We start from the raw sequence: 27,233 nt of genomic DNA, 5'->3' as shown, positions 1-27,233 counted from the left end.
AGGTTACAGCAGAACATGTTACCTTATTTGTTACTTGGCAAAATGTCAAATATACTGCCTAAAGCTTTGCTCATTGCAAACAATCAACTCCAAAATTATAACTCTCACTGACAATTACGAGATAGTAGTTCAGATATGCTTTGGAAGGTATAGCCATCTACGAACTGGCCACCTGGAATCTCTAACCAGGTAAAAAAATAGGGTATCCGTAGCTGGCGGAGAAAAATAAACAAGTCATTTGGGTTTTCCATCCCCCCTGATTGAATTTTATTCGCGAACATCTTGCATACGGTTGGATTACTTACCTCATCGAGGTAAAGGAAACAACCGTCGAATTGTTTTGTGCCTCTACGGAGGCGGACACACTAAATTGATCTTATCTTTAGACGACCTTGCTATTCTTTCGGTTTCACGAGTTATTTTGATACTCTCCTCTTCGGAGGTAGAGATAACAGCAGGAAGAAAATAGTTGACGACTTTGGCACTTATACCGGCGAACGATTAGTAGTGCTTCCTCTTCGGAGGAAAAGCACCTTGGCAAATTAAAAACTTAGAGCACCGCTCTAAGATCATAATATTTATTGGGAACGCCACTACCCTTCTTGTAAGCTGGCGCCATCCCCCACTCTCACAATAAAGATGGCTTCTCAGAAGACATCCACCAAATCTGAGAAAAAATCTCAATCGACCAAGATTCCTGCTACCAGGGGTAAAATAATCCGGGCCACATACAAACCAGAAGACTTTCTTCTGCCTTTGGGCAAGAAGAAGCAAACAGCCATTCCAGGGGAGCTCAAATCGAAATCAAATACACTTAAGCAATCAAGTGCCTCACAACCGTCTACTTCAAATAAACCTGAAGATATGGACTTTACAGTAGTTGGAACACTAAAGCGACGTAGGTCTTCATTGGAAAACCTCAACAAGGCAGACTATCCGCCTCTCCCAGTCAGCAACAGGTTTGATGTTTTGTCTTCCACCCAAGCAGATAATGCTAATACCGGCAATAATCCTGCTCCGCCAAAGCAGCCGCCCAGTCATAAGCCTCCTCCAATTTTCATATACGGCATTACAAATACATATACTTTCATAAAGACCTTGTCACGAACATTGAAGGAGCCTCCATTAGCACAGCCAAATAAAGAGCGCATTCGAATTCAAGCGTCCAACAAAGATGATTATACCACCATCAAAACCTATTGTGAGCAAACGAAGACTGAGTATGCCACAGGTGTAGCAAAGAATGAACGACCTATTAAGGTAGTTGTCCGGAAACTACCTATTGACACAGATTTAGACGACCTAAAGGAAGAATTCTCCCGACTGGGGTACAAACCAACCAGCGTCCACCAAATGTCTCGTAAAAGCAAGACGGATGACAAGAAAATAATGATGCCACTGTTCTTGGTAGCTCTAGAAAGAACTGCAGCTGTCAAAGAGATATACGCAATTAATACCTTGCTACATTACAAAGTCGTAATTGAACCATATAAACCTCCTTCAGTGCTGCAATGTTACAGGTGCCAACGCTTGGGACATTCGCAAGACACCTGCCAAGCCCATCCGAGATGTCTCAAATGCGGGCAATCACATTTCACACAGTCTTGCAGTAAAACAGACACATCCATACCTGCCAATTGTGCAAACTGTCAGGGAGATCATCCGGCAAACTACCGTGGCTGTCCAGTCTTTAAATCTTACTCTGAAGCTCTCAAATTGCCGGCACAGCAGCCAAAGAAACAACCGAATATAACCAAACGAGGTTTCTATACACCTTCAGCAAAGGAACCTTCGATTCCCGCTGCTGACACCATCCAACCCATGATTACAAATACCGAAGATACTGAAGCTTCCACTTCTTCCCACACCCTGCCACTTACTGCCCTTCCTCAAGATAGTTCTAAAGAAGACCTCGACTTAAAGTCCGTTCTTTCCTTACTCAAGGGCTTACCTTTCCGCAAAATATTAACCCATATCAAACGTGGTATCACTCGTTTTCGACAAGCTGCAGACTCAGCTTCCAAGGCTGCAGTAGTAATAGAAACAATAGCGGAAATGGTTGACGATGGCTGTTTCTAAATCCAGCGTATTGCATCACACACTTATCCTTGCTACCTGGAATGCAGATGGCCTAGAGGGACAAAAACATATGCTTATCAGATTTCTAACCCAACATAGAGTCGATGTCATGTTCATCCAGGAAACACATTTTACTGCTCGAATCCCTACTTGGCGCCTACCAAATTACATTGTGTACCGACAGGATAGAGTGGGCAGACAGAAAGGAGGATTGTTACTTATAGTTAAAAAGGCATTCCCAGTCAGGTTGATCACAATACCACCCTTACTTACTTTGGAGGCACTTGCTGTTGAGTTAATCACTCCAGGAGTTTCATTAATATTGGTAACTGGGTACAGGTCCCCGGCCACACAACTAGAACCCACAGACTTTGATGTCATAGCTAACTTAGGGCCAAAAGTCATCTTAGCTGGAGATCTTAATGCTAAGCATGGAGAATGGAACTCCATTACTCCAAACACTGCCGGAGATGCTTTACACGAATATCTACTCACGTCCAACTTCATCATCAGTGCTCCACCAGATCCTACTCATCATCCAAAATTTGGCGGACAGCCCGATGTGCTTGATGTCGCTCTTTGCAAAGATGTGTCTTTTACTGTCCATCCTTATGTTATTTCGGATTTAGACTCCGATCACGACCCAGTCATTTTTCACGTCTCACATAGAAGCATCGCCCATTCTGCCCCTATATTCAAGAAAATAGAAACTGATTGGGATGTATTTAAACAAGAACTAAACACTATGATCGACCTACGAGATCGGCCCGCCACCATTGAGGATATCGACCAAGCAGTTTCTCACATTACACTAGCACTTCGTACAGCGGAAGCAGCTAGCTCCACTACCAGAATCTCTCCAACACACACAGGTCAAGGCGACAGTCTACATCTGCAACTTTATCTTCATTTAAAACGTTGGGCTAGACGCAGATGGCAGCACACACTTCATCCTGCATACAAGACTCTGTGGAATAAACTATGTGGGAAGCTCAAGATGCTGACTCAGCGACAAAATCAACAGTACTGGGAAGACACTTTTAGAAATGTCACCGTCAATGATCGTAAAATTTGGATGTACTCCAAATCCTTTCAACGTTCCTCAAATGCTTCCAGAGCAAGAGTCCTACAGGGACCACAAGGACTGACTCAAGACCCTCAGTCGCAAGCGGACATATTCGCTGACTCTCTGCAAGCACAGTTTCAGCCCAATAGAGCACGTCTTGAGCCCTATTTCCGACAGCATGTCCGAACCACATTATATCGCATGAGTAATCAAAAACCTACACATGACATCACCTTAGTAACACCACGCGAAATAGAACGCCATATCAAGTGTCTGCCTGCAAAAAGAGCACCTGGGCCTGATGGGATTCGAAGTGAGGTACTAAAACATCCAACCCGAAAATTATTGGTCTTTTTGACATATTTATTTAATGCCATCTTTCAACTATGCTACTTCCCAAAGACCTGGAAGGAAGCACGTATCATCACCATCCTCAAACCTGGAAAGAATCCGCTGCTTCCAGAAAATCATAGGCCGATAAGTCTTCTGTCCCATTTGAGTAAACTATTTGAGCGTGTGTTCCTCTGGAGACTGAAACAGCATGTCGACAATAGTAATCTTCTACCCTTCCATCAATTTGGGTTTCGTGCTCAACATAGCACGACTACGCAACTCGTAAGAGTAGTAGATCACTTAACTGTGGCTTTCAACAGAAAACAACATACTCTTGGTGTGTACCTGGATGTCTCAAAAGCTTTTGATAAAGTCTGGTTAGCAGGACTAATATATAAGCTACACGACCAAGGTCTTCCGGATAGTATTCTGCATTTACTCCGCTCTTACCTCTTTGGCAGAAAATTTCATGTGTCTATTGATGGTGTCAAATCCTCATCCAGACCAATTAAAGCAGGTGTTCCACAGGGCGCTGTACTTTCACCACTTTTATATAATCTGTATACAGCCGATCTTCCAACCCTACCACATTGCTTCTTAGCAACGTACGCCGACGATACCGCCTTTTTCACAACAAGCAGTTCACTTATACAGTGTTACATCTATATGCAACGTCAACTGAACAGTTTTCAGGAATGGGCCAGACGTTGGAGGATTAAAGTAAATACCGACAAAAGTTGTACTGTTATACACAGTAGAAGACGTATACGTACCCGTCGAAATCTAATATATGAGAACGCATACATTCCTCACGCTACACATGCTAAATATTTGGGAGTGATATTAGACCATGGGTTAACATTCGCTGCGCACATCAAGGACATCAAGCAAAGAGCATTACGCAAAATCACAGCATTATATCCAATTTTTCGCTGCAGTTCAATTTCTCATGAGGCCCGAGTGCACATATTCAAAATGATAGTCCTGTCCACACTTACTTATGCATGCCCTGCCTGGCAACATGCCTCATCCAGTCACCTTCAGACACTCGAAAGTGTGCAAACTAGAACCGGTCGTATCATCACTGGTCACGACAGATATACTCGCAACCGCCAAATTCTGGAAGATCTAGAGCTTCCCCCTGTTAGAGAAGTTTTACGCCATCTCCACCATAAGTTCTGGCGTACGTTACCCAGGCATATTAACCCAGCTATTGCTAATATCGGCACCGAATGCGCTCTCCGGAACGTCCATCGCATGCCACGCATATAATGACTCTATAAAGCTCGCCTAAAGTCACCATCAGCCACTCTGCGACAGTTGCAGATGTAGCCTACCATACCTACCAACTCAATAGTAATACCCAGTTTTTCACCTGTACCTCTGTATTTTGAACTCTTTCATTCTACTCATAGAGTCAGGGGCTTTGGCCCGATACTCTGCATACAACTTCAATATTACCGTGACCGTGACCGTGACCGTGACCGTGGCCATCTACAGCCCACCCATCCCCGGATGGGAATGGATTTCTTGAAAAAAAATTGGGAGGCAACCCGCCGTGGTTTGCGGTAGATCCGATTACGTCTTGCACATAGGGAAATACGTGGGAGGATTTCAGCGGCTGGATATCGGCTAAAGACGGGGGAGCAGCGGGATTATGGCGGATACCCCGCCGGTGGGACGAAGGCGTAATTAGTGTAATCGAGCAGGTGGCCCGACGGCGGCATCCGCCAGCGGCCCGCCATTTCCACGTCGATGGGCCTACGGCGGCCCGCTGACGGAATGCTTATGGGGCTGTCTCATTACAGCATAATACCAAAATATGAGGTGATCACTACGGTGTGCACTGCCGAACTCCGTTTTCTTTTTCAAAATTAATATTGTAATGTTTTAATCTCCTTCACCTCCTACTTCTGTGAAGTAAAAAACGCGATTCAAAAATAAGTATCAATGTAAAGATTTGATTAGTAGAAAAAATAATGTGTAGAGAAAGTAATAAAAAATCTACAAAGTAATAAGGATCATAAGGTACAAGAACGTGAAAAGTAAATGTCACAATCAGGAAAACATCGAAATTGGGAGAGAAGTTCACACAACGAAAGAGGATTAATACCCAGTTGGATATGGCTAAAAAGTTGGGATAAAGGGAGAAATGTATAAGGAAAAAGGAAAAATGTAAAGAATAGAATGGATGTAAGAACAAGTAAATGTACAAAGAAGATGCATGTAAGTATAGTATATGCATGGGCGGCAATTAGGGGACGCAAAAGGGGACAGTTGCTACACTTTTTTGAAATGACCCATTAATGTGTATAGTTTCATTTGGAAATATAAAGTGTTTTATGTGTTAATGGTTCATAGAATAAAATGCTGCCATAAAATATTTGCCGTTCCGTGAGTACGTGTTGGTTGCCTTCCCGTGGAGTTAAGAAAGCTACAGGAATTGTGTTTTAATTGCCACGAAAAATGGCCAAAATTTAACCTACTAGAGCGCCACAATTCGAGTGTACTTTCATTTCTTCTTGCAAGGGCTCGATATGTTAGTTAGCCGCTTTGGAACTAATTGAGGTAACTTTAATTGCACAAAAATCGACAGTTCCTAAAGTGTCTTTTATTCTTTCTAATAGTAAGGAATATTTTGATTTGTTTCTTTTTAGTTTAATATCCTGTTCAGCAGCAAGGCTATATGAGACTTGGACCTAATGATTAACGTGGAATCCGAACCACGTGAGCTCTCGCCGGGAATCGAACTCCGGTCTCACACGCCAAAGGTGCGTAAGCTAATATTAATATAATATTAATTAGGAATATTAATTAAAAAGAGAGTAATAAGAAAGAACTTCCATTTTGGTTTCCAGTGCAATATACGAGCGAAGCGGTGTGTTTAGGGGTGCACAAGTGTATGTACAGTTAAATTTAGTGAATTCAACATAATTCTAGGTTTGAGGGTTATTTTGTATCACTGGAGTGTGGAGTGATTCTAGTATTGTGTTTTGAGGTATTCCAAGAAAGTGAAAACTACACCTAATGGCAATGAACATCTTTCGGGAACTTGCAAAAGTATTTCTTTAAATGTCGTAGCATATGCTTGCAGTACTTTGTATTTACTGTCTTTTTAAGAGTAATAACTAGAGCTCGAAAGTTGAAGACCTAAAAATGGCCTAAAAAGGAACTATAAAAAGACCTAAAATATTTTTAAAAAAGGACCTAAAAACTGGGGGGAAAAAAGGACGCAAAAATAAGACCCAATTTAATTAGAATTACATATTTAATGGATATAATGCTCAAGAAATACAAGCTTCTGGTAGGCTAACGGTCTATCCTTCTTCCTCAAACTGAAGTACTAACAACCAGTGTTGCCAGATCAGTCAGTTGGAAAAGCAGGAGTTTGGAAGATAAAAAAACAGGAGAAAGCAGTAGACACATACAGTGGTGGTGTTTGAATGTAAATCCGGGGAAGGGAGGCAATAAAATTTACCATTATTAAGGGGGCAGTAGTCGAAACAAGCAGAGCAGAATTCATTTCCGATGAACTATGTTGTACAAATGAAAGGGAAAAGTCCCAATTTATTAATATTATTTGATACACACGTGTGTGAAGTAAAACGTAGTGAAAGAGCAAAGTGGAGTGGGAAAATGTCTTTTCATGCGTGTAGCGATAACGTAGCTATATGGTATAGTCACACGTGACCGTGGCGTAAGACGATTTCTTACTGACGATCGTGGAGAAATGATCTAAGCCACTCTTCCAACCCAAGTCCCAATCTAAACAACACTTACTTGTAAATCTTACAGACTCATAAAAACGCTAACCATAATGCATATAGAAGATGACGTACATTTGTATTCTTTGGATTTATATTATATACAGTAAAGCTCTATATCTATATGCTCTACAGAGCTTTGTGTATTATAACAGATAAATTTCATCTTTTTATGTGAGAAAACATTGAAAATTCAATATTAATAAAAATATATTTCTTCAACTTCTCGAAGGAAAAACCAGGAGATTGTTCACTATTCATTTTCTTTCGCAGTAGATCAGTAGAACGTAGAGAAAGCAGGAGATCTCCTGCAAAATCAGTAGATCTGGCAACACTGCTAACAACTAAAATAAGAAAACTTCTCCACCCTCACCTCTTTTGCTGGAAGACATTGTTACGCCTACTTATCCGACTTGTGATTGTTGCAGATCTGGTCTTATCAGTCCAGTCGTTGAAGAATGCCTTATCTTTTGAATTTTCTTTACTAAAGAAAATATGTTTAAGAGGTGGTGGTGATTCGAGTTAATGACCAGTAAATTTATTGTCGAAAGATGAAAGGCAAAAAAGACATTAAGACCTATTAAAAGCTTAGAGAAATACCAAAAAAACGAAAAAACGCCGAAAGAGGCAATAAAAGGACAAATAATTGCTATTCCTTAGCCCGCCCTCTCTCTTCTTTCCTATCCATCCGCCACCTTTTATCCACAGAAGTAACAAGTAAGGTTGGAAGAGAGTATTAAGCGGGAATCTTGCTTCTTTAGCTCTCTAGGGGTATGTCAAAGTAAAAAGAAAAAAGAAAAAAAAAGAAGCCAAGATTCATAGATTATGGGAGGAATGCCTCCCCCTTCGTCGCTTCTCCAGCCTATCAAGGAAAAAATTTATAAACAAACTAAGGTCGACAAAACAGTATCAGCTTAAATAAAAACCTGAAATTGCCCTGGAATAACTCTTTATTGACTAGTTAAAATATCTGTACCATGAGGTTACTCGCTCTGTAACCACAAGCTCTCCTAAAGGCAGAGACCTCCACTATTAGGCCTGCTGTCTCCTAACAAGATCCTCTAATTTCTCTAAAGACCCTTAAATTATTATTATGGACTCGAACAGGAACTCAAGCCTCACTCCAGCCTTCGTGAATTCCCGAGCCCTTAAAATCATCCGAGAACCTCATTAAAATTCTCATCCCGGCGAGCACCGAAAAGGTAACTGCCCAAGTCACTCTCTCAGACAGAACCAGTGCCAGCATTAAAATCTAAAGAGAAACCCTCATTACGGGCTACTCTGGCCTATGTCCCTAAAAAAAAATAATGATCTAGCTATTGTTTACGAAGTCGCAGGCTTCATCACTTAGAAACCTGCTCAAAACTATCAGGAGCAGCTCATTCCGCCCGCTCCGTCCAAAAAATTCTTAAAGTAAAAAAGTACTTTATTCACCTATGTCTGGACATAGAGACAACCCTCTTACCGGAACAAGAGAGTCCCCGAAGAAAATCTTAAAAGAAATGAATCCTGGAAGAAGGGGTGGGTTGACTTATATAGTCTCAAGCCTCTCGCCAAGTGGTCAGCTTTCCACATAATTTCCCCCTTCTTCCCTGTAAAAGAAAAAAAACGAAAAATAGAAAGTGAAGCTTCCCACGGCGTATAGGGGAGTCAAGTCCAGAGCTCATTTTGTAACTTTCTAAAACTGCTAAATAAAAAAAATGTTAGAGGCATAACAAGAATACATTTACACAAGATTCTTAACATTTTAAAATATATAAAAACAAAGCAAAAAATTAGCACTATATACATAAGTACCTTAGCCAAGGATTTTTCATACCACTAAAACAATACTAATATTATATTAAATACTAATTTAATTACAAAAATATTTACAAATGAAACAGCTATGCACCAAAGGTGCTATAGCATAATATCCACATTTTCTGGCACACAATGACCCAACAAGAGCATATATATTATGTTAAACCTCGTTTTCGCGCACTCGTAAAAAAGAAGATTTTTCCTAAACTTACGGGCCCTAGTAATAACACATAGGCTATAATAGTATGCGTGGAATTAAAAATATAAGTTGTTTATCAATTCCCAGTTTCAATATAACTTTTGCAAAACAAGCCTCATTATTCATTACTATGATTATTTGATTAATTTATCCTTTCTATTTATTTATTTTGTATATTTGTTATTAAATAGACTCCTAATCCGATCACACAATTTCCCAGACAGAATTTTAAGATGTTAATGAGCAAGGAATCAAATTTCTTCTTACACCTTCGTTGTTTAAGACTACGAAGGGCTAGTATCTACTTGTGTTGCTCTTGTCAATTTTCTTAATAAAATAAGAAACACGATATACGGTATTTTAACTGGAAAAGACAGTATCCTAATAGTTATACAACCTTTCGTCAAACAAAGTGTTTAGAAGCAACCAGGAAAACTAACATTGATGATATACAAATATTCAGATCATGTCTTGCCCCCCTCCCCCCACTTTTAACATCCAACCGCCGCCATTGTTTTCAGTATTCAACATCTTGTTGCCTACTTTTTTTCAGATTACATTTTTCAGTTGGATATCTACTTCGGTTAGCACAAGGATATGATCAAAGAAAATGTCAGCCCCGAGAAGGATCTCACACGTTCTTCAAGCTATTCTGATACCTGTTCTGAATCGTAACATAGTCTGATATCTTTGGCCTATTGAGGATTTTCATATTATCTTCTTTTGTGCTAATTGAACCATGTGTTTCCAATTACTAGTGAATTTTGTCTACAAAAATTGATCAGTTCGGCTCCCCTTTCATTTCTTACGACGCCTAAATCATATTTGCCTATGACACTACTTTCCTGTTTTCCTCCCACAACTGCATTGAAATCTTTCATTACAGCTACGCATGCAGCCCTCTTCTCCCTGTGTATAATTTCTTCTATATTCTCATAATTTTCCTCTACTTATTCCGTTGTATGCGAATTGGTCGGTGCATATGTCTGTACCACTAATAGATCCTTCCTTTTTCCTTTACGTCTTAACACCATAACTATATCATCAACCGCACATTATACTTTCTCTTTTAAGCGCTTACCAAAAATTATTCCTGCGACAATATGACCGCCCTTTTCGTTACCTGAACATTCTATATCCTTCGCTGTTCAACACCCTATTATCTTCCCATTTAACTTCACAAACTCCTAGTAAATCTAGATTATTTTGTTTCCTGTTTAAGATGTTCTAATTTCCCTCCCTGTAACATGGTAAGTATGTTCCATGTCGCTATCCTAAACGTTTTGCTTTTGCATGTCTTTCTTTCCCTATCTATTTTCCTGACGTTGTTACTTTCTTTCAATAGTCCTTCCCAAGCCATCCCCCTCCCCGAGATCCGAATGGGGGATATTTTACCTCCTGAATTATATTTTGATCTGTGAAAGACCATTGTACATATGCTCTCTTTCTGCTGCCAGCAAACTTGGGAAAAATATTTGGTCTAGGAATTAATTCGTGCGGTTGGTACGCACACATTGAAGCTGTAGTACAAACACAAAATACATAAATACCTTAAGAAAAATATTGTCCATCGCTAGCCACCACTTTCGCCCATCTGTCAGGCAATGTACGGATTCCGTGGCGAAAGAAGTCCTCATCCTTGGAAGCGATCCAGTCAGAGACCCATGTTTCGATATCTTCTGAAGAAGTAAACCGCTGTCCAATCAAATCGTTGTTCATGCAATCGAACAAGTAGTAGTCCGAAGGAGCAACGTCTGGTGAATACGGCGGGTGGGGTAAAACTTCCCATCCGACATTTTCTAAATAGGTTTTGACCGGTTTTGCGACATGTGGGCGAGCGTTATCATGTTGAACAATAAGTTTATCATGTCTGTTCTCCCATTCTGGTCGTGTTCTGGCCAGAGCTTGCTTCAAACGCATTAATTGTTGTCGATAGCGTTCTCCATTCATAGTTTCACCCGGTTGCTGCAGCTCATAGCACACCACACCTTTCATATCCCACCATATGCACAGCATAACCTTTGCACAGTGAATATCTCGTTTTGGTTGTGATGGACCTGGTTCACCTGGTTTCACCCACGCCTTTTTTCGTTTAGGGTTCTCGTAATGGATCCACTTCTCATCACCCGTAATAATTCGATGCAGAAACCCCTTTCTGCTCTGTCGTTGAAGCAGCAATTCGCAAATGGTTTTTCGTCTTTCAACGTCTCTGTCTTTCAATTCATGTGGAACCCAATGTGACATCTTTTGAATCATTCCCATGGCTTTCAAGCGTTTGGAGACTGTTGTTTGATCAACGCCTAATGCTGCTGCAAGTTGTTCCTGCGTTTGACACGAATCCTGCTCGAGCAATGCTGTCAATTCTTAGTCTTGAAATTTTTTTGGCTGTCCAGCTCGCTCTTGGTCTGCCAAGCCGAAATCACCACTTCTAAACCGTGCAAACCACTTCTGACACGTTCGCTCAGCTAGAGCATGGTCACCATACACTTCCACCAAAATACGATGACTTTCAGTCGCACTTTTCTGTATATTAAAGTAATGCAGCAGGACACCCCGCAAAAACACTTTATCAGGCACAAATTGCGCCATGTTCACTTAACTACAAACTGGTGTTGTTGACGCTTTAATCCACTGTCCTATACTACGAACGATACGCGATGACAGGGGTTTGCAACACATGTGTGGATACACGGAACTGTGGGACGCTCCGTTCGTTGCGCCATCTCTTGTCCACCCGCACGAATTAATTCCTAGACCAAATAGTGGTGGTGGTTTCCCGTTGCCTTCTACCCCGCAATATCCCAGCCATTAAAGTCACTCTGACCATGCCTGGGACTAAATCTCCAAGTTGCCGTACCAATCACTATGATTTCCGTCAACTTGGCTCCTGGAGAGCTGCTGCCTTCTCCCAGAACACACTTCGTCTGACTACTCCATTTAGACCAATTCGGTAGGGGTGGTCCTTTTGGTAGTAAACTACAGCCGACATAGCTTTAAATTTCACTGTAGCACGCAATCCTCCCCACTCGACACACAAGTGTCTTCGTAAAGGTGGTGTCTATCGGGGAGAATTGAAAGTAAAAGTGATAGAAATAGAGGAAATGAAGAAAAAATAAGATCACCCTCAGAAAGTTATGCAATAATATAGTCAACTAATAAAATAGCTACTGTGTGCATCTAGTTAAGTAAATGAGAGTAATAAAGTTGATGATTAATCACTATCAAATGGCGCAGGCAGGGGGCTAATTCGGCTACTACAGTGATACCGAAATATAAATGTTTTTACGTAGGATGTTCCATTTGTGACTTTTTTATATTGATAATTTATCACGAGAAATAAGCTTTACAAAGATACCTTTAAAGAAAAACTTACTTCAAATAAGCTCTATTCTTAACTCTACTCAAGATTTCAGCAGATTAGTTATATACTGAATTCTCAATCTTTTTCGTTACCATAGTCATCAAAATTTACGATCTGCAGGTGCGAAGAGCATTTAAAAAGGAAAGTGGATGTTTATATTTTATTATTATTTAATTCCGGTTTAGCCGCATTGTTAGTGTACGCAATCACGGTGTATGGTTCCTGGTTTAATTCTCACTGAGAACACTAAAATTTTCTGATATTGACCAATCATGAGGCAATTGGGAAGCTACCTGAATTAACAAGTAGCGAAATTCGATTCGAGGCTAGGGTGCACTCATGTACCAAAATAATTACAATTGGTGCAGCGGTCTAGAAAAAGTTCGCGATATAGAAAGATAGAGAGAGAAGATGCCCCCTTAAAACGAGAATTTTTAAAAACGCAGGGACACGGATTTACTTATTTCAAATGAAGAATTTATATATATATATATATATATATATATATATATATATATATAGATAGATAGATAGATAGATAGATAGATAGATAGATAGATAGATAGATAGATAGATAGATAGATAGATAGATATAGATAGATAGATAGATAGATAGATAGATAGATAGATAGATAGATAGATAGATAGATAAAAAATAACGATGTTTGTTCTCCAACTCCTCCGCTGGATCGACTTTTTATAATTTGTCGTACCTGACTTGAGCTTAGGGTTTTAGACATACTACTTACTAAAATGGGTATCCTAAAGAGAAACAAGGGGTTTAAATGTGTGCGAAAAATTGAATATCTCTTGATTTTGTCAACTTAGGATAATCTGGTATCGGTCATTTTCGATGACTTTTATATCTCCTCCTCCCTTCCCTATGTTGTGGGGCACGGCATCGGAAGTGTCATTGTTCATCTCAGCGACCCTGAAAACTGAATTCGACCCTGATATTGGTCATTTTGATTATATATCCCCCTCCCCTCCCACAATTTTTGCGGGGTTGAATTTGGATTTAAATGGCATCAGAAGTGTCACTGTTCATCTCAGCGACCTCAAAAACTATAGATTCGCCACTAATATAGGTCATTTTCGATCATTTGTAAATGTCTTTCCCTTCTTTTAAGTTACATCGTCAAAGTGATATAACAAAAATCATCTCAGGTTTAAACTTCATCTAGGTCGAAAATTTGATCGAGATCGAGATCGAAAATTTGTTCGAGAGTTATTATTTATTTTTATATATCTTCCCCTGCTACCTCCTCCTATAAATTCTATCGTCAAAGGGAATAGATAAATACCATCCCAGGCCCGAACCTTATTTATGCTGAAAATTTGATCGAGATTGGTTGGGTGGTTCAAGAGTTGTTTTATTTATTTTTATATATATATATATCTGTCCCCTCCCCTCCTCCTCCCCTAAGTTCTACCGTCAAAGTGATATGACTAAAGCCACCCCAAGCCCGAACTTCATCCATATTGAAAGTCTGATTAAGATCGGTCCTGTGGTTAAAGCGTGATGAAGTCACAAAGACAGTCACTTTTATTTTTATTCTTTTTACATAAATCTCCCCTCTCTCCATTGCATTCCCTAGGTTGCACCGTAAAAGTGAAATGACGAAAACATCCCAGGCCCGAACGTTATCTATGTTGAAAATTTGATTAAGATCGGCCTGGTGGTTCAAGAGTTAAGTTTTATTTATTTTTATAGATTTCTCCCTTCCCCTACGTTCTACAGTTAAAGTGATATCATAAAAACCATCTCAAGTCTGAACCTCATTATCTTGAAAATTTGGTTAAGATCGGTCGGGTGGTTTAAACGTGATGAAGTCACAAAGACAGTCACTTTTATTTTTACTTTTTTGACATATCCCCCCTCCCCTTCGTTGCACTATAAAAGTGAAATTAAGAAAACATCTTAAGACGAACCTTATCTATGTTGAAAGTTTGATCGAGATCGGTCGGGCGATTCAAGAGTTATAAAGTTTTATTCATTTTCATATATTTCCCCTCTTCCCCTAAGATCTACTATCAAAATGAAATGATAAAACACTTATCAGGTTTGAACTTCATATATGTTGAAAATTTGATTGAGATCGATCGGGTGGTTCAAGTTATTAATTCACGAACATAGTTATTTTTATATTTATTGATTTTTGTATCTCTCTCCCTCCATCCTCTCCCCACCGTCAAAGTGAAATGATAAAAATCATGCCAGTCCCGAACCTCATCTACATTGAAAATTTGATCAAGATCGGTCGGGTGGTTCAAGAGTTAAGTTTTATTTATTTTTCTGTCCCCTCCCCCGTCAAAGTTAATAGATAAAAGCACTCCCAGGCCAGAACCACATCTACGTTGAAAATTTGATCGAGATTGATCGGGCGGTTCAAGAGATTAAGAGTCACAAACATAGTCACTTTCAATTTTATAATATAGATATACAAGGTGGCCCAAAAGTAAGTATACAGTCCTGCATTGATCAAGTATAACATTCTAGCTTATAGGTTTATTTGCTTCGGCGACTCCGTGCTTAAGGTATAAGTAAAAACACATTAAGAACATATAAGAAAGAAATTAAGTCTAACTGATAAGAAATTATATAAAAAGCAATGAGTTGATCAGTACGGACGGTGTACCTACTTTTGGGCCACCCTGTATATATATGGTGGTTGTAAATTCAATATCTATTTTTAGTTTAGATTATCCTAGAAACTAGTATGAGCTCTAGCTGGCATGTAATACTATTTACTAATGTGAAGTTTGCTATTTATGATTTCGAAGTTGATCCACTGAAAACCGCAAAATGGCTGGTGTATACAGCGTAGAAGGCAGAGCTAAGACTGCCGCCAGGTATGAAGTTTGGAGGTCGGTGGTGCATCCGGGACAGACAGAATGGACTGCACGCAGCCTCGATCTAATCCCTGCGATTTCCTCCTTTGAGGTTGGGATAAGGAACAAGTTAAAACCAAGTGATATTACAAGTGTGAATTTCTCAAAATTAAACTTACTAGTTGAAGGGTAAGTGGAAAGTTTAGTTCTGATAAGCGTTCTGTGCATTCATTTGCTCACAAGAATGGTGTCAATATCGAAAATCAGCTAACGGGTTACGCACAATAAATTAAATGAGGTAAATATGATTAAATAGGAATCCAGTCTCTACATGTGCTAGAATTAATGACTCCTCAATTGCAGTGGTGGGTATTGAGGGAAGTTACGTAAGTCAAAATTTAAATATTATTGCTGCAAGCTAAGGGAAGAAAAGCTTGTACGTAATGTTCAGTACTAATTCTTGAATACAGCACTCTAAATCTGTACGGAGAGCTTTATTCCCCTAGCTTGTAGTTTTTTTTTTTTTTTTTTTTTTTTTTAAACCAACGATTTAATTTATTTTTTTCTTCAAGAGCTGCCACTGTCGCACGATGTGGTATATACATTTCCCTGTAAACTCGTAGTGCAATGTTTGCTGCTGGACTGGATAATGACTACACAAATATATCAAGTTATAGTTTTAGTCAAATAACGCCTATCAATTTTTGATACGTTTCAAAAATATCTGTAACAATTAACATGTATATTCTCGAAAGTACACTAGTACCACTGATACACACAGAAAATTACATTCTTTTTAATTTACTGATAATTGTACTCAAATTGTCCTTCCATTCTGAAGTTATTTACGAAACTAATTATATCAAACGGAAAGAACGTTTGTACATATTATAAATGTTTAAGAGCTTAGTAATATTTGTTATATTGCAGTTTTCAATGTCTGTAGATCCTATGCTGTGCTCCTATCCTATGCTGTATCCTGTGATGCTATCCTATGCTGTAGAACGCTCTACCATTGAGCCACCGCGGCCTCACAGATCAAAATATTATCCTCTCATACATGTTATGGATACTGATATAGTTTTCACTGCAAAAACTGTCTCACAAAGATCTTAAAGCTTGTATTCTATGAGTGCCTATGTACACATTTGTCCACCACCAAGCCACTTGGCGCGAGCTGAGATCGAACCAGGGACCCCATGTACTAGAGGTGATCGCTCTACTACTGAGCCACCGCGGCCCATTTATACAACTGGGGTTCTTCTCATTTTTATTTACAGAAATTTTAAGAACAAAACGTTTAAGGAGAAAAATGACAAAACCATAAAGGGAATATTGTACTCTATTGAATATATCACACTGAACTGTACATACATGCATTTACACGTATTTTATATACATATTATTTTTTACATTTTCAAAACTTCGTTCTATAGGTTCCGTAATTGACTTTAATGTCCTCTTCAGTCTTCGTTTTAAAAAGCGACTTCATCGACTAACAATTTTCTCCTCTTGTTTCAAATAAGAAAAACAGAAAAAACTTTCAATTTAAAGCTCAATAGAACTAAAAACAAACAACTTAATACAAACATTTGCCTTTTATTAAAATATTCTCTGAATGAGATGCTCCAAAATGCTTTTCCATTCTTAACAACGTGTTGTAACATGATTACGTAAGATAGACACTTTTCAATGCGTTTTGGCACTTCATTGAACACTTTAAAATAACCCTTCTAGAAGCAATGAAACTACTGAAGCAATTTTACACTTGGCTTACTTACAAAAGCAAAATCTAAGGACTGTTACATGAGGAAAACGAATCTCTGTAAAACTAACATCTATCTTGAAAACCTATCTGGTGTTTATTTAATATATTGATTCATCAATCAAACTATTAGAAACAAACTGCTATCTAATACTCAAAATATACTTTACAGCGTATTAAGATACATAATACTATGAAACCTGTGTAACGTACTAAATATTGCTCTGAATTATGACAATTTCGTTATTTATATAAAAATTTCGAAAACTTATAACATTGCTTTTATTTCTGAAAAAGAAAGAAAGTGAACAAATTTGTCAGCATTTAGGATCTTTTTTAAAGATTAACAGAATCGAAGAACATCTTTAAAACAGATTAATCACACTTTTTTTTTTGAAAGTTTTTACTTACATACAAAGCAAGTGAGTCTGATTTTTCTTGAATGTAATAAAAAAAGAAACGCTTTTATATGATTCGAGTTTTTCATGTCCTCTTTCAGCACTAAGACAGTACAGTACATGGAGTTACAGATTAATATGCGACCTGAGCATATGCACTCCCAACGAGAAACAAACTTAGAAGCATATTTTACTCAGTCCGCATATATACTATGTAATATGTACTATGTACTGCGAAACAGAAACGAGAAATCAACATCTGTTAAAGATCACTATCTGTAAAGTAAAAACAGAATACATTTTGTTCTTGGGTTATTGTACATGATCAACAAGCAAATTACATTAAGTCTTCACTCATTCAACAATATTTTAAAACTAAGTTAAGGAACGGAGACGATATAACAATTGTGAAATACAGAAAATGAGTATTCAATAACAACTTAATGTGTTTATACAGAAACCTGAAAAGCCATTTTTGGAGCACCAATATTGTATGTACACAGACATATACATATAAATACGAACACGAATCATATATACAGTAACGATACACGAAAGAATCGAATCCTCGCACACATTCTTCAATATTTTAAAAATAAACATCCTTCTTTTGTAATAAAATATCAACATTTCTCTTGCGTGAGCCACAAAGAAAAATCTATAACTGTTTAGATTCCTGCTGCAGTTGAAGCATTCCAATCTGGGCACGCAAATGTACACACGCTTCTCTTTCGCTCTGAATTCGTTCACTCAACATTGCTCTTTTATGCTAAAAATAAAAAAAAAAAAAAAAAAAAAAGAAATAAAAAGAAAATACATTATTTGACAAGATATTTGTTGATATTTTCACGATGAATGAATGAATTTATATTCATTCAACAATTTAATAACATTTTTTTAAAAAATATAAAGTTTGTTTTCATTTATAAGTCTACTATGAGTTATATAGAGGGCATAAATAATAAAATAATAACAAAATGAATACGTCAAATCTCTGCATATCTTTCATCATGATTACTGAGGATGGCAAAGGGCCAATGTAATAACCAAGCTCGGGAATTTAACCTGGAATTCGTCCAGCGACTGTGCATTGACAGCTTCGCTAATAATCTGAATGCAAAGCTATCCGCACACAAACGCTGTTACCATGCAAACTGTGTTGTGATTCAAATGTTCCAACCTCACCACAAACAATCGCACCAAACCAGAATATTAGGAGTTACGTTAAAAGCAATATACTTTAGCAATTCGATCTCGTTTTAAAGAACATAGTATAAAACCTAGTATAGGCGGACTATGCACATAATAAGCACTAAGGACAAATTCTGAATATTGTGAGCTATTTTCATCATATATTAGTTTCAATAGTTGCTAGAAAAAGGTGCTGGTTATTGCGATCGTTTTACACAAACGATCTAGTTCATTATACAGGGTGGTAAGAAACTATTTGAACAAACTTCGGGAGCTGATTCTCGACACCGAAATCAGAAAAGAAGTCCTGTGGATCTTTGGTCAGTGAGGGATACTTTCGGCGATATAAGGTGCCGAAAGCGTGGGAAAATGAACTTCAGAGGGCTGTAATTCAAAAACAACGCAACGTAGAGAGGGCGGTTTAGAACATGACACTCGAAGTCATACCTGCTCGATTGAAAAATGTATGTTTCAAACCTCCGCAAGATGGTGCGAGGAATTTCCCAAAGGAACATAAGGATTACTTGCCAGGTTATAGGGAATCCCTTTGGGAAATACGTACTTGAATGTCCCATGTACTTGAATTTCCTCGCCATTACCCTCTTCTTCGTCAAGTCGTATTCTTGTATTGTCGATTACATTTTTCCTGAATTTGTCTTCGTTTTATTTATTTTAAGCACTTTGCTCTCCAATGCCACTCTCCAGGTATCTAATTTCTCTTATAATGTTGCCTTGGTCTCAGTCACCAACACGATGTCATTCGCAAACAACATATTCCAAGGTGCTATTTCTTGGATATCTTTTGTACGCTCGTCCATCACAACTGCAAAAAGTCATGGGCTAAGACTGGATCACTGATGAAGTCACACTTTAACTGTGAACTCTTTTGTTATTCCAATGTGCTCTTCATTCATGTTTTACATCCACTAATATCTTGAATTATACAGGTGTGTTCGAAACACACTTCTTACTTCTTCAGTGTCAACCAAATAAGATTCCGTGGTATTCCTGTATCATACCTTTTAGATCGTTGAACATCATATAAAGGTCCTTTTGGCATTCTCTGTACTTTTCGATTAGCATCCTAATTCCAAATATTGCATCCGTTGTCGACAGTCCTGGCATGAAACCAAAATGATTATCTGTTATTTCGGTCTCTTCTCTCAATCTTCCTTCTATCATTCTCTTCCAGAGGTTCATTGCATAGCTGTAAGTTTTATTCCCCTGTAGCTGTTACATTTTTGCACACCATCTGTTACATTTTTGCACACCATCTTTGTTTTTAAAAACCAGCACAACGTAGTTGCTTTTCCATTCGTTTGACATATTTCCTGTCTCTATTCTATTAAAAAGTCGAATAAACCACTGCACTCCTCTACCTAAACTTTTTAGTGCTTTGATAGGGATATTATCCGGTCCTGAGGATTTACAACTTTTCATCTTTTTATGACATTTTCTATCTGTACCATGATCACAGACTGGAACAGTCCCTGATTCGTGGGTAGACTTTCGCATGTTTCCCTTGGGTTTTTTTTCACTGAGAAGTTTCTGTAAATACTCCTCCCACCTCTTCTGTATCTTTTTCTTACTTGTCAGAATCTCGTTATTTTTAGCCTTGATGCAGCAGACGCGAAATATGTTTTTCTTTTGCCTCTTTCTTACCTTCGAGAGCTTGTTAATCACCTTTAAGCTTGGCCTTTTGCTACATTAACTGCTTTCTAGGCGTTCTTCTTCGATACATAGGACCTCTACGTCCCTCTATTGACAGGTATTAGGGCAAAAACTGTAAAAGATATCGAGAAGCAGTTTTCTAGAACCCATTCAGCGTCCCAAGAATATATTCAATCTCATCCGCTAACACTCTATTCAAACCTAAAATAGGTAGACATTTCCCATTTCCGGTTTCAACGTTGATCTCCATAGAACAGAAACGCTAAGAGACATGTGGACTTTTTAAATCGATTTAGCGTCTAAAGAAAAGATGCGTTATTCTCTCGCATCTCTAGTAGAAAAATTTAATACTACTTCTAATTTCAATATAATTTCTATAGAGCAAAAACGATAAAAGGTAGTGACAAGTAAATTTTTGGAATCGATTAAGTGTCCCGATAATAGGTCGCATCTACTCCGTAAAAGCTCTACTCAAACAAAAATTTTTAGAAACTAAACATTTCCGGTTTCAACTTTGATCACCACAGAACAAAAACGGTACGAGACAGCGAGAAGCGATTTTTTCGGATAGATTCTTCATATAAGATAGATTATATTTCTTCCGCTAACCCTCTATTTAATCCGGAAGTGGCAGAAATTAGGCATTTCCGGTTTCAACGTAGATCGCGATAGAACAGAAATATAACCGATTGCAATAAGATTTTTTTTTTTGTAATCGTCAGTATTTAAAGGAAAGATACTATCTTCATCCGCATTTCTTCATTAAAACCGGAAGTGATAGAAATTTACTATTACTTGCGGTTTCAATTTTTATTGCCATAAAACAAAAACAGGTTCTCTCCTTGATCTTATCCCCTATCGCAACCAGAAGTTATGGATGTATTACTCCCAATGTTGGTATTGAATTTGCATAGTTTCGAAGTTTACCATAGTTTCACATTATGGATTGGAATTCAGTTGTTTTATTTAAAAAAAAATGTGTTATTTACTTCTACTTACTGTTATTTTCACTTCCGTTTTGCACAATTATGTACATTTTTTAAAAATTATTTTACACAAGTATTTTAGAAACTCACGTATCCTCTCTTTCCTTCGAAACAAAAGACATTGAGCTACTTTATAAGAATTTTTTTCCTTGATTCTTTTATAGCCGATCAGTGGAGATGTAGATGACTGACCTTTCCTGTTTCATATTTCCATTAACTATGTGATGCGCATATCTTGAAAGTATTTAGCTCAATTTGCGCTAACACATTTTAAGACGCTAAATTTTGTTCATGTATATTTAAACTGCTACTTCTAGTTACAGATGATACTTCATATATATATAATTAAAACTAGGCAAATTCTGGAGAACATTCTCTCTAATAAAATAAGATATGATTACATTTATATAAACACAACACATTTTGCCTACGTTTTCTGCAATTTTACTTGGTTTCATACTGCATCAATATTAACAACCGTGTTTATAAATATAAATAAATGGACAATACAAAAAAAAAAAAAAAATCTACTGACGATACGGCTTAAGTGTTCGGAAAACTGAAAGGAAGAAAAGAGAATTAAAAAAAACTAACACTTAGAGTACCTCTGATTCCACACTGTCCATCTAATGATGCTTGAAAATCTGCTGGTACCTAACATTGTTGGCTGACAGAAGGTGTATGTAACTATTTAAGACTCACCCAATCTTTTCTTGGAATAGAATCTACTTGAAAAACTTGTCATTTATCTCTCAATAGAATAAAGTCTTAAGTCCGTTCAGCAGTTTTTCTCTACGCAGTGGATACTGAAAAAGCATAGCCTTCTTTATTTGATGCATATCTGATGGAAATTAATCTACGAAAGGAAAAAAAAATCCTCCGCTGAGTGCTGCGTCGAGATAAATCGAATTCAGAAGCTCCCGGAGTGCAAAGCTATGGAACACAGTCTCTGTTGTCAAGGTCTGCCTATTCCTGGTCGAGCCCGGGACCAAGTATAGCAATTTTTATTTCTTAGAGGATGGGCTATTTGTCCACCAAATTTCGTCCAGATCTGGCCAGTAGTTACCAAGAAATAAAGTACTGCCACATGTAAGACAAGTCACGCCGGGCCGAGCCTATCCGAGGCTGTTTCTGGCGAACCCGGTCACCAAAAATAGTTTCTTTTATTCATTTGACACTGAGCTATTTGCCCACACAATTTGGTTCAGATTTGATCAGTAGTTACCGAGAAATAAAGTACCACATACAAGGCGAGCCAAGCCTGTCCCTGGCCGAGCCCGGCCACCAAATTCAAGTTCAAATTCGGCTCAATACAAATGAATCAACCTCTGTACTTCAGTATCCATCCATTTTTAAGTATTCAGGTCAGCATCCATTTTTAAATCTAAAAAATAATTAATTTTTCTCAAGTTTCTCAAAAACTACATGAACTTTTACACAGACGCTATCATTTTGCTTTATTCCGTAAGACCTGTTGATTAGTATATGCCTCATCCTTGGACCATTTTTTTTTCGTTAAATGCTAGTAATATTGTAGAATTATTACTAACCTTTGTTATAGTTTAGCCAATATATCCTCGCTTTCATCAGATAATGTATCTGATATAGGCAATGATATATTGCTAAAACTGTAACATTAGTATTAAATTTTTGCTTTGGTCAAATTTTATTTTTATTTTAAGATTTTACTCATCTCATCATTTATTCTTGCAAAACAGCCAACATAACTTTGAAAGTATTGAGAAACTATTTGATATTCATTGTGGCATGCGACATCGATGGAATAATCCTTCACCGTTTGATACGTCATGGACAAAAAATCGATGCAACCCACTATTGCAATTTCTTGTAAAGGTATCTTCTTCCGCACTAAAAAGAAAATGATAGTATTTCTTGATAACGACGATCATCACCTTGTATAACAATACCAACTGTCACGCAGCTAAAGTCATGCAAGATCACCTGCATTATTGGCGATAGGAGCTACCAGAACAACCGCTGTATTCCTCGGATATGAAAACGTGCGATTGCAATCTCACTGCAAATATGAAAGAAGCATTATAATACAATTGAAACAACACATCAATAGTGCAACAGGGTGGCCCCTGTGAAACATCGACAAAGATGGATATACTGACGGTGTGAGACATTTTCTATAGGTGTGGTAGAAAATTGTAGACGCGGAGGGTATTTACATTGAAATAATGCTATTGCTATTTATTTTGGCAATTAAACCAGATAAAATTATAGTGTTTCCATTACTTTTTATCCATCCCTTGTATTTTAATGACTGAAATAAGACGGGTGAGTGTAATATACTATAATGAATGTTGCACATGTCAAATCTGGCACAATAAGGACTTTCGCTAGCAGCCACGTTGGGAACAAGAGTAAAGCAGAACTCTATTCAAAAAACAGAACTCTATTCGAAAAACCGTACATCCGGAATCTCTATGTAAACTGCTTTTCTAGACTATTCTCTGATTTTCAACGACATACACCTTTCAAAACTCAAGAGTAACATTTTATTCTATATCTCTATTGTACATGAGTATCCCAACACACGAATACTACATTGCAAAAACGTGACAGCAGTACAAAGCCACCTGTTTGACGTAAGATCCATTTCAAGTGTTTGAAGGCATACTTATGGTTTCTCTCAAAAGCACCATCTATACACTTGGCGTTGCTGTCATATTCATATATAAATTCGAGAAAGGTATTTAACTTACGTGCGCTTTCTTGTGCATTCTTTACGCACAGTTAACTTACAAATGTATATAGACAATAATAGTCACAAGAGTTTCCTGTATTTAACCTGAACAGGAAATATACTTTGGGCATCTATAACCGATTTTTCAAGAATAATTTTTTCAACTGTTAGAATACTGTCTGTTGTCACTCGTATGTATTTCCATACATAAAATGTGATTTTTGCTGAGAAATCGACCATGTCATATTTCCAAAGCCCATCCTAAATGTAGAACAGTACGTTGAAAAGATTTTAAGGGTTTGTTAGCATAAAAAATTTACCTACGTACTTTTTCATTTGACTTCCTTCTAATACGAGACGGGATCCAATATTTCAAGTAGAATCTAATACATTGCTCGAGCTTTCACTTTAGGTTTTGTGTTTTCAGATTATTAAATTCTGTTAAAATCAAAGGCATCTTACCTCCCTATCTTTCACGGCTTATTATGGAATTATTTATGCATAGCATTATATATACGTATTAATTGGTAGGTTTTATGTGTGAATTAAATGAGGAAGAAAGCAAGTATATAACCTAAAATACAAAACGAACAAATATTGAAGACAGAAAGATAAAAACTTACCTCTAACACTTCATTTTCTTTCACCATTTCGCTCAATTTCTTTTTGAGTTCTTCTTCTACATCACTGTCTTCAGAGCTCGAGGTTGAGCTATTCTCAGAACTGTTTGTTGAAAACGCCCTAATAATAATAATAATAATAATAATAATAATAATAATAATAATAATAATAATAATAATAATAATAATAATAATAATAATAATAATAATAATAATTTTATTGCATACTGGAAATTACAGACAGAACTGCCCACTTGCAATTTCCATACAAATAACATGCAAATAACAAAAATAAACGTAATACATTATAAAATACAAATGATACATGCACAGAAAAGGGAAAAATCATGCATAAAATAAACATGCTGTTATATAAAAGAAAATAATAATAATAATAATAATAATAATAATAATAATAATAATAATAATAATAATAATAATAATAATAATAATAGAAATCAGATTAAATTCAATTTGTCACATTAAGTAGGTCAGGAATATCATACTGACTCTTAGATATATCAACGTAAAAATTGATATTCCATTAAAGATAAGATGAGACTGCATTCTTATAAAACTTGTTAATAAGAGGTACGTATATTAGAGACCTGCACGGGCCGAATTTTTCGGCCCGAGCCCAATCCAGCCCAAATGTACCTAAGCCCAGCCCAGTCCGGGCCCGAAAAGTTTTGGAGATTTCGGCCCGAGCCCGACCCGGCGCGATAAGCTTTTTAAAATTCTTGGCCCGAGCCCGGCCCGCCCCGATAAATTTTAAAAGTTTTGGCCCGATAATTTTTTTAAAAAATTAGCTGGAGCCTTAATCTTTCTGAAAATTTAGTATTAAACTTGATCTAACTCTCAGAAACATTTTGTAAACTCTGGTTCATAATCTGATGCTTGCCTCCCGAATAGTACCATTGCCTCCTAGAACTTTCCCTGTCATCGAGAGAACAAAAACTCCATTTCCTGTAACAAAAATCTAACTTAATTGATTTTTAGCAGAAAGTGAAGATGGCAATATTGTTTAGCGACAGACAAAACTTTCCCACCCCTTCTTGTCATATTTTGGGTTCAGTAAAGGTCAAGGTCAGAGCTCAATTTACCGCGCAATGCCTGCAATCCTCTATAGGGAAGGTGGAGCTGCTAAGCAACGCAAACTGTAAATAGCTATTGCATTCTTTGTAATATTTTTCACGGGCACACTTCTTCAACGTTTGGCTTTATTCCAATTATCGTTTAACGAAAGTTAATAATTATTAAAGAATTGCAATTAATCGGCCCCCGCCCAGCCCGACCTGAAGAGAAATCAGTGTTGGCCCGCCCAAGCCCGGCCCGGCCCAAAGAAATAACAGAGTCGGCCCGCTCAAGCCTGACCCGGGGCCTCGGGCCAAGCCCAGCCCATGCAGGTCTCTAACGTACATATAAGTCTACCGGTATGACTCACTTAATTTTTCACTTTTTGAAACTTAATTTTCGTAACTTGCGCTGGTATTTTCTTTAATGACTAGGATACAATTTTTCTTTGTGAGTATTCGGTTAATTACGAAGGATTAGTCATAGAGTACATATATATATTTTAGCTTTGACTGATACTTTGGTATGATTTGTCTTTAACTTTATATGACTTCATCTTATTTCTTCTTTTTGTACTTTCAAATACATAGTTGGCAATTTGCTTTGCACTGGAATAAACTTCTCTAAATAATTATTAGCTATATGATAATTCCGGTGCAACGCTGTAATGTTTTAATAAAGGACTGATTAGTGTATTAGTACTACAATGTTGTATTATTTTTACCTTATACTGATAACTGGTAAGGACTATTATTGACAGCGAAAATGAAGTCATCAATAACGAAAATTAAGTCTACACGAAAAATCAGAACATATAAAGATAAATCAAAGTATATGTCCTTTTGCGCAATATCATAAAAATCTACTGGTATGTTATTCGATCTTCTATTCTTGCCCAGTCCCGCGACGATCATGCCATGTGACGTGCTAAACGGTGCTGCCAAGTGACCAGAGTTGTCACCATTTGCACCGCAGCCATGGAGTTGGAAAGAAAGGATTTACGAGCCATGATTATAATTTGTGTTTTTATACTTTTCAATTGTAATATCTTATTGCGTACAAAATTTTAAAGTATTCTTCTACTTTTTTTTTAGACTCTTCAGACTGCATTTTTCTTGAAGCAAATGTTCCCACAGGATTTATCACCACAAACATATTGAAAATTGTAGGAAACGGGTACATATCAGGTTTATGCACATCAAGAATAAAAGTAACATTTGAACATAAAATTAACAAATACTATAAATTGTAATCCCCTGAGAAAGGCGATGCATTACACAATGGAATGCCATCTACAGCAGTGATAGAGGAAACCATTGATGCCGTGGATTAAATGATTAGAGACGAACCCCGAGTGACATCGAGTGTGCTCTTGGGA

The 27,233-nt window shown here is 37.4% G+C and overlaps 1 protein-coding gene across 3 annotated transcripts in view; it reads right to left on the bottom strand.

Annotated features, from left to right (window-relative positions):
* Window positions 1–17,016: 17,016 nt before the first annotated feature.
* Rlip (Ral interacting protein) overlaps window positions 17,017–27,233 on the bottom strand; it is a 213,112-nt gene continuing 202,895 nt past the window's right edge. For all 3 annotated transcript variants that reach the window (XM_081736141.1, XM_081736142.1, XM_081736143.1), the window contains 2 exons: window positions 24,785–24,902; window positions 17,017–18,369 (listed from right to left, as the gene is read on the bottom strand). In XM_081736141.1, the coding sequence (XP_081592267.1) occupies window positions 18,259–18,369; window positions 24,785–24,902 (229 nt within the window). In that variant the 3' untranslated portion in view covers window positions 17,017–18,258. The remainder of the gene's footprint in view (window positions 18,370–24,784; window positions 24,903–27,233) is intronic.

This window comes from Thermobia domestica, chromosome 13 (assembly GCF_964235325.1).
Source record: "Thermobia domestica chromosome 13, izTheDome1.hap1.1, whole genome shotgun sequence".
Taxonomy (NCBI): domain Eukaryota; kingdom Metazoa; phylum Arthropoda; class Insecta; order Zygentoma; family Lepismatidae; genus Thermobia; species Thermobia domestica.
This window is presented reverse-complemented; position numbering and strand designations above follow the sequence as displayed.